A 12,015-nucleotide genomic window follows, 5' to 3' on the forward strand; every position below is an offset into this window, starting at 1 on the left:
CGGCATAAAATTACACAAGTATTTACACTGTTTAATACTTCTGTGCTTTTACTGAGAAACAAGCATGAGCAAACTTCCTTGCCTCCAGTCTCACTGGTCAGCACATTCCATACCATTTAACAATGTCATCAAATACTGGCAAAGCAGCTCACTTTTAGTCTTTTTTTCTGTGCTTCTCAAACACAGCTACAGTGAAGCCTTTTGGGAGAGCTTGATGAAGAGAAAAGACATCTTTACAGACATACAAGGCTCAACGTGAGCCAGCAGTGTGCTCATGCAGCCCAGAAGGCAAATCATAGCCCAGAAGGCAAATCATACCCCAGGCTGCATCAAGAGGAGTATGGTTAGCAGGTCAAGGGAGGTGATTCTTCCTCTTTACCCTGCTCTTGTGAGACCCCATCTCAATTACTGCATCCAGTTCTGGTGTCCACATCATAAGAGGGACACAGAGCTGTTGGAGAGAGTCCAGAGGAGGGTCACAAAGATGTTCCAAGGGCTGGCTCACCTCTGCTATGAGAATAGGCTGAGGGAGCTGGGATTGTTCAGCCTAGAGAAGCGAAGACTCCAAGGGGACTTAGAGCTACCTTCCAACAACCTGAAGGGATCCTACAGGAAGGCTGGAGAGGGACTTTTCATAAGGATGTCTAGCAATAGGACAAGGGGGAATGGTTTTAAGCTGATGGAGAGTAGGTTTAGGCTGAATCTTAGGCAGAAGCTCTTCAGTACAAGGGTGTTCAGACTCTGGAATAGGTTTCCCAGGGAGGTTGTGGATGCCTCCTCCCTGGGGGTGTTCAAGGCCAGGTTGGATGAAGCCTTAAGCAGACAAATCTAATTGAGAGGCATCCCTGCCCATGGCGTGGAGGTTGGAGTAGATGACCTCTCAGGTCCCTTCCAGCCTAAGCTAATCTATAATTCTATGATTCTATGTGTAGAGAAGTGTCTGTACTTTTGAAAAAAGGGCTTCTGCTTTATGTCTTGTGCTTTCACTCCCTAGTTTCAGTGGAAGCCTGCCTGTGGGGATGCTGAACACTTGCACTTACATAGTGAGATGCTGCCATGATGTCTCTTCCTTGCCCTCCAGTGCTTCACATGAGAGATTTCAGACAGGACCTATCTACCACTAGTGATTCAGGTCCCTTCCTTATAGAGGAAGGCAGTCCCCTCAGAGAGATGTTTGATCCTGCCTACCAGGGTGGGGAAGTCCTGCCATTGGGATAATCTTTGCTTCTGCCGACAGAGATAGCCTAAAGCGCTAGCTTCAACGAAATACCCAGCCACCACCTACCCCATGAGTGGAGTCACTAACTGCCTTAGTCCCACCATAGTAATTGTGTGAAAGACATACCAGCCATGTCTTCTAATACTGTATTTTATTCTGTAATAAAAGGCTATGGGATGGTGGAAGGGATATTAAGAGGCACATTATGTGAGCCAGGTCCCATGAAAGAGCATATGTTATCCAGCATACAGGATTTGAACTAAGTGATTGGTGGCCTATCCATTTGTCAAGAGACTATCTTTTCAAATTATTCATTCTCAATTTGTTACACAGTTAGTTACCACTGCCTTTATAATATAAAATTGCTGTCCCTTATTTAGTGGAATGTGTTTGCCTTTCCCCAGATAATGCATAAACACTTAGGAATCACATGAAGAAAACTTTAGTTTTAAGGCTTTATTTAATTTTTAGAAAACCTGTGGTATAGAAGTCCTTTGTAAAACACTGAAATAAGTGGATTTGGGGTGGTTTTTAAAAGTGTTCTTCTATACTTGTTACCTCTGTCTTTGGAATAATAGAAAAGTGTAACAACATACACATATGAATTATTTTCATCAGTCAGATTTTGATTTACAGTTGACATAGAACATAGCTTTTCACTGTTTGGTCACAATATGCTCATACATACTTGGTTCTCACATGTAAGACAAGCTCGAATATTGCGGACAAAAAGATAACAATGCACAAATATTAAAACTCTACGATTCTGTACATTTTTATAATGGTTAATGTGGAAAGTATGGCCTGATTTTCATGCTCATCTTCTTCATTGAATACCATGACCCTTTCCAGTTCATCCATACAACACCATCATCTGTACCATGTTTTGCCATATCCCAGCTGTAGGTCCCTCCCCAGTAGTATCTGCCATTGGGATTGGCTGCATGGCAGCGATTATACCACCATCCACCACCGTCTTCTTTGGAGCACTGTTTTCTTGGATCTGAAGTTAACCTGATGAAGGAACAAAAGAGTGAAAGATGAACTATAAGCAAACAAATCAACACAGTACATAGACCTACTCCTGTACTGTAATTTTCAAACCACAGTAAACATTTAAAATCCTCTCTGAATTTTCTGTATAAGACTGGGCACCATGAGTGTGTGCTACACAGCGTGATTGGGAGGTGAAGCAGCTAAGCAAAACAAGACAAATTTTAGGTGCATCTCTTTGGAAATGTCATTTTAGTTCACTGATTAATAACTACAATTACTTGCAGTTCATAGTGATAATTGCAATATAAATGCAATTTAAAGATAAAAAACAATGAGAAATGCCTGTCTTCCCCAACCTAAACAATTCCTTTATTCACGAATATGTAACCAGGTATTAAGACAAAGACAGCATATAGTTCAGAGATACATTGTTAAATTATGTACTTTATAACTGAGCTCTTGACTTCTGAGCAGGTGGAATTTTGGTTTTTAAATACGACATGCTATCTCTTTCCTTAGGACCCATTATGGGTTACTGGAGTGAGTACCAATATTCCTGCTTAAGTAAGACATTGTTTTCAGCACTGCCACCATCATTCTTTCAACAATATACTACAGCCAGATTTGCTGATTTGTGTATGGTAAAGTAATGCATAGAATCAATAAAATTCAGAATGCTTGCTCCTTACTTGGTTGTGGAGCAGCACTAAGCTCATATACAGTTTTACCTGCCCTTGAAACTGCCATGAGAACTGTATGGATGTTTGGCTGGCAACTCACAGGGATAAAACACATTTTAAGACACTATGAAATGCAGTGACAACTAAAAGCAATTTAAAGAAATATTCTATATTGAGCTCTATTTTAATCTCTATTATTATTTTTACTGTCTAATGCAAGCACGTACCATCCATCATTGTCTCTGTCATAAGTACTGAAGAACATGCCATTGTGAATTGTCATTGTCCTGTTTTCTCCATGCAGCTGTGAAGCTCCATCCATTAGTGCGTTGCCTGCATTGCCTTTGTAGTTACTAACTGAAAGCTGATACTTGTTTCCTTCATTCTGAATGGTGAAACCTCCGTAGTGAGCTGATACTTTATCACCGTTCCAGTCCTCCATTTCAATTAAGACTTCAGTGGGCCCTATTTTGGTAAGCTGGCTGATCCTGTCATTTCCAAGCCAATATTCACCTGAAAAGCAACAAGTGAGAGCTCTGTGAAATAGACTTCACAATATACTTCAAGGCAACTTTATTATTTGCCTATAAGTCTGCTGAAGTGGATTAGTTGATTTTTAACAATCAAAAAGCTTCAAGAAATATGAGAAAACAGTTTCGCTAAGAAGAGTTCTTCATGTCTCATGCTCACTGTTTTACCTGGTGTGTCACAGTAGTTCTTCCCTCCGCTCTTTGCAACATTTCCAAATCCTTTTTTATACTGATCCCATACTCTTCCAAAGTTAACACTGCCGTCCTGGCGGTTCTGAATCAAAGTCCAGCCTGCAGAAGCAACAGTTCATAGATTGAATTACCACTAAGAAAGGAGCATGAAACGTTGAGATATCTTCATCTCAAGACAAGCAAAGCATATAACTTCCTTGCAGCAGTCTGAGTTTTCAATGCTTACAATCTCAGCCTTGCCATTTTTACTCATATGTAACACCTTGTTTCATAAAGTGGAAAAAGCAGAATTTGAAGGACCACCTCAGTGTTTTGTCTAGCACATAGTAGGTAAGAAATTAAACAAGCCATCCTTGTCTACCCACCCCATATACTGTCCATTCTATTCATAGTAGGATATGGGTTTATTTACCAACCCTACCACAGAAATTTATTTCCAGTATCATTATAGAGGTAGCCTATTCTGTGACCAGCAAGAATTTTCTGAACGAGTCAATCAGACTTAATTTTCAAGTAATTACAAAAGTTATAACTTCATATTAGTTTGCATAAAATGCAAACCACTAATATGAATTTTGGTAGCAGCCATATTAATTAACATTTTAACAATATAGTTATTTCACACTAACCTCCATTATCTGTTTCCATGTCACAGTATACTCTGTATGGTTTATTGAAAGGATCTGGCTGGATGAGGTACATTTCTGATATCTCACCTCCCTTTCTGATAATATCTTCACATTCTGCAAGAATAAACGAGAGACCCGGTTACTGAAGAACAGTGAACATATTCAGCATATATATATATATATATATATATATATATATATATATATATATAAAATTTCTTTCACTTTCCCTGATTCTATCACATCATGTGAAAGAAGCAGGGAAGGAAGAACACTGCACCTGTATTGTTCTGATTTTCCAAATAGGAATTTCTTTTTAAAAGTTCAAACTGAGTGATGAAAGACTACACTTTCCAGTGACTTTTTGAACTAGACAAGCTTGTGAAAGAAGAACCTTTCCTGAATGAAAAAAAAATCAAGGGTACAATGATCATAGTCACAAATGTATCATCTCCACCTTACAAAGACCCTGAAGCACACATTTATTTAAAACGCTACAGACATCCATAAAAGATTTTTTTCATTTAGGATAACTTTTTATCTTTTATCATAATCAGTGGCACAGTCTTTGGAGGTATGTTTAAACCAACTGAATGATGGAAATATCAATTTGCACAGTGATATAATTAGAAGAAGAGATATCATTTTAGTTGAATCATTACCTTTGCCTGAAACCACTGGAATATTACAGGAAACAACACACGGGGCACGACAGTAGTCCACCTGGGTTGCAATGGCATTTTCCAGCTTTTGTATCTTTTTGTGTAAAGAATCAACAACTGCACGAAGCACCCTAAGGCTAGATGGGATGTTATTGTCCAGATTATCCTTTATATAATTATAATGCAGCTCCACTTCTGAATTGTACTGTGAAAATACATCATCATTGTCTAGAAAAGCAAAGAGATCAAAAGCAAATTAGTTTTCAATGTATTTTCCAGTTATGAAATAAGGAAGAGTAATCTGTAAGCACAATTTGAGAAGCTATTTCTTCCCTTAGCAAGCAGAAAAAGACAGGCAGTTCTTTCACTTACTTTTCCACAATGTATGAAGACTAGGCAGAAGTTCTCAGGACAGTGGTACATTTGTATTGATATGTCTTTGTTAGCTAGTGGATTTATCTGTGCTGCCATATTCTGCTAAAGAACTATAATTAGCTTCTTTCCAGGGAGCCATGGTGCCAAACTGGGATGTGGGCATAAAGGGATTGAATGGACATAGGAAAGAAGGTAAGGGGGAAGCAAATTACCCTATCATTTAGGGGGGCTTAGTATGAGATCCATTCCACTGCCTATCTCAACAGATATTTTTTAAGATTCAGGTCATGGAACCCTACTTTGCTAGATATTACTCTGTAACAGTCGTAATTCCAGTAGAACTACAATATAATTTACACTAGCAACCCATACAAATAGCCTACCTTTTCTTTGTTTTTGCCTCTTTATCAATTTATCTTCTAGAACAGTCATGTATTCATAGAACGTTGTAGAGCTTTCAGACAGCTTGCTCACTTTGTCCTTTAGATCACGAACAACTGGTTTCACATTTTTTTCCTGTTTCAGCAGTGTAGTTTGAAGCTCACATCCTGTTGGACATAGCACTCCCTTAAAAACAAAATCAAAACAAACAAGGGCTGTGAATAAAATCAGGATAAAAAGTTTCTAATTTAATCAGTCAGTGTCCATATCTTTGAACACACTGAATAGTTAGTAATGTGAGACTGGATATTCAAGGACCTGGATAAGGTCTCAAGGCATTCAATTTCTACAAAAAAGATGCGCTCTAAAGGTCAGGAAGGAGCCCTGAATCTCTAAGAAAGGCTCTTATTGAAGCTCTTGGGAAAAGCCCTCTTTCTTCACACTTTTGTGGCCACTATCCGCTTTTCATTTTTCTGCACTGTTAAATGTTCAGTGTTCGAGTCACTGAAATTATGCTGAAGCCTGTCAGAAACAGCCTGGTGCCTGTGCATGTTTATATCTATCCCTTTCCTCTTTCACCTGACTCAGAGGATCAGCTTGTTATGTGTATCTCTTGTGAAATGATCATATGATTCATTAGACGAAGATCATTACAAGAAGCTGAATGCCAGTACTTTGGCAACAAGCACTGCACCATCAAGCACAGCAGCGTCTAAAAAAGAGTTGGGAAATGATGGTGTCCTGTGAAAATCAAAATACCCAGGCAGCAGTGAAAAATGTATGCATTAAGCTTTAATAGACTTCATTTGTTGGAAACTTCCACACTCAAATTTACTCTCAGACACTAAGATGCCACTCAGCACTGTCAAAGCTTGCATTTTGTGGCAGAGAGCATAGCAAGGACAGTGTCATAGACTACTGCAAGGCAGCAAGGGGTAGGCTAGATGTCAGCATGCTTCCACACTGTTCTGCAGCAGTGACTGAGAGCAGACTATGACTGCAATTTGAAACAAATTTTAAGAAAGACACAGGAGGTATCTTTTGGTCCCTAGAGTTCCTTGAGATTATCTGAAATTCAAGTCAGCACTTCTGCAGAACTTTTTTCTCTTTCTTTACAGTTCCATATGCAAAGCTACATGGAAAGCACAGGTAAACCCAGAGATACTTTGTTTCTTCATTTACAGTTCAAATTTCATCTCCACAGCTTCACCATAGATTCTCTGACTAATCCCATGGACTCTGTGGCATTACTCTTCTGAATGCCATCCTACCACGCACACAGAAAATGAAGCGAAGCTAGCCTGCTTTAAATGAATGACTGTCTCTTACTTGGCAAAGTAACTCTGTGTTAAAGTTTTTGCTGCAGGTACCTACCAGCTCCTCTAAAGGATGTTTGCAGCCGCCCGTGTCAGGGTAGATGATACGTTCCTTCTTGTCCCCCGGCTTGCCCCGCTTTGGGGGCCGGGGTTGATATCCAGCTCCACTGATCGGAGGTGCCACGGGTCGGGGCGTGGGGGCTGCTTCCCGCCTTTTGTCCAGGGGTCGGTGGCCTCGAACCCCGGGCACAGGGATGTCATCCTGCAAAGCCAAGGGAAGAAGAAACTCTGAATCTGGGATTGCTGGTGTAAAATGCAATGCACAAGGTGGAGACATCTGTTCATCACTCTGTAGTATTTTAAACAGCAATTAAAACCATGGAATGGAATGAAAACAGCAATAATGGAAATGTTACACCGACATTAAGTAAAAGTCGTTGCTATGCCTCCCCTTTTAAGACTAGCTGTGTGACATTCATCTAGATACACACACCAGCTATTAATTGATGGAAGCACAAAAAGCATTCAACAATATCTCCCTGGGTAGGCTTTCAGAGCTTCCTCTGACGCATATGTTCCCCATCTCTTCCAGGCTGAGAAAGGAAAACAGGCCTGGTCCCCAAGCACTTGTTGAAAATAAACCATTTGAAATAATAGCTGTTTGAACTACTAAATCAAAATATTTGACCCTCTCCAATCCCACTCAGACTTAGCTACAAATAACAAACATTTGTAAGGACCCAGAATTGAAGGGTGCAAATAGTTTAAAAAGTCAGCATACAAGTCACAAAATTGCTGAAAATTATTTAGCATAGTAGGGTTACAAGTAGTCAATGTACAGACACAAATGCTTAGGTTGTGCAAGCGAAAGTCATCTCATTTCTGATTACCCTGACCCATTTAATTTTTGCAGGGAGTTTCCGAATATGAAAAAAAAGGTACTGAGATTCTTAATTGTATTTCCCATGAAAATATTTTACTTAAACAAAACTAAATATAGGTTACATTGTTATTTTAGATTGATTCTCATCACTTTCCTTTTTATTTAACAATTATTACCTCTCATTTTCCAATATAAAACTATATAAACTGACAGTCAATTTGAGGGTTTTTAACATCTACTGAACCTGTAGAAAAGTTTTTACTGCCTTTGAGATGGGTCAGGATTAATTACGCATTTCTATTCCTTTGCACATCATATTAATTGTTTGTAATATCCTATGTCAACATTGCGGGATTAATATCCCTAAGTAAATTCAGCTAAATAACTAATCTTACCATTAGTCAGTCTTCATTCTCTACAGAAAAAAAAAAAAGGAAAATAAAAGAAAGAAAATATAGCCAAACTCAGAAAATAACTATTGTGTATTTACATCCACACAAAGATACAAAGGTTATTTTTTTGAACACATCAAGCAGAAGAATATGCACTAGACCATTTTCCCCACAGCTTCTAACTTAGCTAACTCACATAAGCTAAGTAAGTCATGCATGCAATTAAATGAAATTAATAACTTTTACTATTATTATTCTTATTAAGTATGATCAGTATTACAACCTCATCATCATAGTCGGTAGAAGCCTGGGATTTAACAGAGGAAACACAGAGCAGGAACAACAGGAGCAGTTTCATGGTGCTGGCTTGCTTGAGCAGCTCAGTTACCTTCTCCCACCAACAGCTCTGACAGGCAGAGGTCCTCTCTGTTCCTATATATATCAGCAGCAGTCTTCACTTCCAGCTTGGTGGTGACAGAACCAACCCATCTGAGCAATCATTGTATCTCTGTTAATATTCAACCTTTCTCCTCACTGTGTGCCTGAATACATATGTTATTGAGTAATTTCTCTGGACAACTCTTATCTAAATGTCCCAGAGACCTCTGTGGATGCTGGCATCAAATATATGTTTAAATCCTTACAAGTGCTTCCAGCTCAGATTACACAAGGTTACCATTTTCTCAAAAATCACAAGTCTTTTAATAAATCTTAAAACATGTACATCCAAAAAAAGAAACATCCTCAGATGTCACACTGTGATGTCTCCTTTTTTTGTCTCTGCTGAAAATATGAATGGTTCAGAAATAGCATATGAAATTTGAATTAAACTCACATCACATAAATTGTTGCCTTATTTAAACAGTTCTGATGGTATCTGGATATGCATGCAAGACTTTGGGTCTCTTTAAGTATAAAGGTTAAAAAAAGTATGTTATGCTAATTACATTAATGATTCTGAATGAAAATATTGCTTTGATCTAATTAAGGATAAGACTAATAGTGTAAACAAAAATATATATTTCATTACTTTAGTGATATGACATTGTAAATGAACTAAAATAATTACATTTTACATATTAATTTGCTGGTTCCCTTTACTAATATAAAAACACATCTGTCAAACATTATTTTGATACTTTAAATAATATTTTAAAAGAATACAGTATGAAATTATTTGTAATCATAGTGACGTATTCAAACATGCTTTCTGATGAGTATGGACTATCACTGCTCTCATATTGGCAGAGTTTTAACATTTCAGTGTCTCTATATCCTGTGATTTTCTTTTGCATTATAAATGATCATAACATACTGAATTAAAATTTGCCAAGTGAGGGCCAGCACACTCTTCTGAAGTAATTCATACTGATGTCTGAAGATCTGAAGAGAGGAAAACCATGGACTGAGGTTCCATTCTAAAGACCAACATGAGGGAGCGGGAAATTTTATGGTAGGAAAAGATGAGAACAGCTAAAATTGCTTGGTTTAGGCCTTTTTCCTGTATTTTACTCTGTTGTCAGAATTCTTGTAAACTATGGAGATTCCTGAAATATTGAAACTGTTTAACCTGAATGGTTTAATTATTAAACAGCTTGGACCAAAATCATCTATGGCTCAAGGAGCTCTAAATTCACTGAATTTGATCCCTTGTACGAGGGACGACGAGGATGACTTCTAGACATTAAAGAAAACTACTTAAGGCCAAAACTGACATCATTAACATGTTATTTTCACATAAAGAAGATACACAAGATATTATCAGTGATTCTGAGCATCTCCCAATCTTAAATATAATTTTCCCCTCATCTACCTCTGAGGGAAGTTCAGTCACCCTCATTTTACATATAAGGAAAGGACATCGTGATCCTGAATCCTTGCCAAGGGCTTACAGGTAGCTTGTGACATAGCAGAACTAAAACAGGGTCGCACTAGTCCTGAGCTAGAAACTTACACTTAAATTGCCCTGGCTCATTCCAAACAAGTCTTAATTAAATGCATGATATTTGTACTAAATCCGTTATGAAAGTGTGACCATGATCTGCAATAACTTATGGTTTCAATAACATAACTTCAGCTGTGATGTACTCTTCATCCCCTTGTGAAAAAGTGTGACTGTGTCCGTGCACAGGGTGTTGCAGACTGGATGATGAGGGCTGGCACAGGATCCCCCAAGCCTGATGCAGAGTCCCAGCACAGGAAACACCCAGGCATCATCTACCTTCAGATGGGATTTCCCCTTTGAAACTCAGCCTTTAACCGACCCTCCCATATTCAGTACTTTTCATTGGCTTCCCCAATAGAGATGAATGGTTGTGTCTCCCTGGGGAATTTACCACATGTGCATCATACCACAAGCAACACATGTGCATCATACTACAGCGAGTTTGCAGCTTTGTGTTGAATGATCAGATGCCCCAGGATGGTCTGACCATGCCTTTGGTAAGCAGAGGCCTTGTCTACATGGCAAAGGTTTTACCTGGAGACTTTTACCATCAAAACCTAGTCCAAATCTGGAACTGCATACAGAGCAATCTATACTGCAAAAGTGTGTGTATAGAAAAACATGTTGGCAGCAGAACCGAGTCTACGTTAGCTAGTATGCTGGTTTATGAAATGTGATTTTTCTCTCATGCTTGCAACTGTTACAATTAGCTGATGCTTTCTGAGGACTGAACAAAGCCTTATGAACAACAAAAACCGTGGCTTAAATTTCTTCTAAAAATTATATCAAAGAGGTTTTCTCTTCAAAACAGGACACCTATTCTTTTTTTTCCTTCATATGCCCTCCCCCAACTCATATGGTTAAACAGAACCTCTTCCCGGAGTAAACGTGGTAGTGATACCGCAACACATCTGCTATTAGAACTGTAATAACGCAACGTGGACCTGATGGTGTTCCAGGACATCCCTAGTACAGTATTTTTGTACTGAAAAGACACTTCCTGGCAGAGGCATATGTGTGCGTTTTGAGGAACTGACTGTTTGCTTGCTCTCCCTTTGTGTTTGTTGTGCCAATATATCTGCAGCAGTGCAATGCTCTTTACACAAACTCCTATCAGGCAAGCTACAGTCGCTAGATCACAGCTCTTCAGAGCTGAATGTGCCCTCTGAGGTGGTCTTGGAGTGGAGGGACAGAACCTTGGACAGTGATGAACTATAGTGTTTACTTAAATTTTAGAATAGAAGTTGATTTAGAGATGTTCTTTAAACAACTCATGGTGTAATAGTGTCTTACCATGAAAATAATACTGTAAACTTAAATGTTGTCTTTGGTGAGATGAACACCCTCATATCTTGCTTGTACTGGTAACAAATAATACTTCAAAGGTTCCTTATAAATGACAATTAATGTTTCCTTCGTATTTCGAGAGCAAGGAAGTTCTTCAACATTAAATGAATGAAGCTGTTCAGCTTGGCCTTAAAATTGCACTAAAACCACATGCACCATGCTAATCACCTTCTACTAAGTAGTGGTTTATTAAAAAAAATTGCAGAGTTGGTTATTTCCAGAATTGCAGCTGCAGCTGGCATACAAGAATGGATCAAGTAGTTGCTTGGAATGAAAAACTATATTTCACCTTAGACTAAATCTTCCAGAAAACATGAAATCTTTACAGAGAGTAACTTGTCCTCTGATTTTATAAAGCATTATAAGGACACCAGGAAATAAACTGAGATTATTCTGAGGAAAATGTTTACTTGTAAAAAAAAAAAATGAGAACAATTATGGGGCCAGAGTGAACACTAATAATAATAA

At 38.4% G+C, this 12,015-nt stretch overlaps 1 protein-coding gene across 1 annotated transcript; it reads right to left on the reverse strand.

Annotated features, from left to right (window-relative positions):
• Positions 1 to 1,678: 1,678 nt before the first annotated feature.
• On the reverse strand, positions 1,679 to 8,637 carry FGB (fibrinogen beta chain). Its single transcript, XM_054382913.1, has 8 exons — positions 8,539 to 8,637; positions 7,039 to 7,242; positions 5,667 to 5,850; positions 4,909 to 5,136; positions 4,247 to 4,360; positions 3,594 to 3,716; positions 3,123 to 3,408; positions 1,679 to 2,233 (listed from the first exon to the last, which is right to left on the reverse strand). Exons 1-8 carry the CDS (start codon positions 8,611 to 8,613, stop codon positions 2,005 to 2,007), a joined length of 1,443 nt encoding a protein of 480 aa, XP_054238888.1. The 5' UTR covers positions 8,614 to 8,637; the 3' UTR covers positions 1,679 to 2,004.
• Positions 8,638 to 12,015: the final 3,378 nt, after the last annotated feature.

Source organism: Indicator indicator, chromosome 8 (assembly GCF_027791375.1).
Source record: "Indicator indicator isolate 239-I01 chromosome 8, UM_Iind_1.1, whole genome shotgun sequence".
In the NCBI taxonomy this organism is placed as follows: domain Eukaryota; kingdom Metazoa; phylum Chordata; class Aves; order Piciformes; family Indicatoridae; genus Indicator; species Indicator indicator.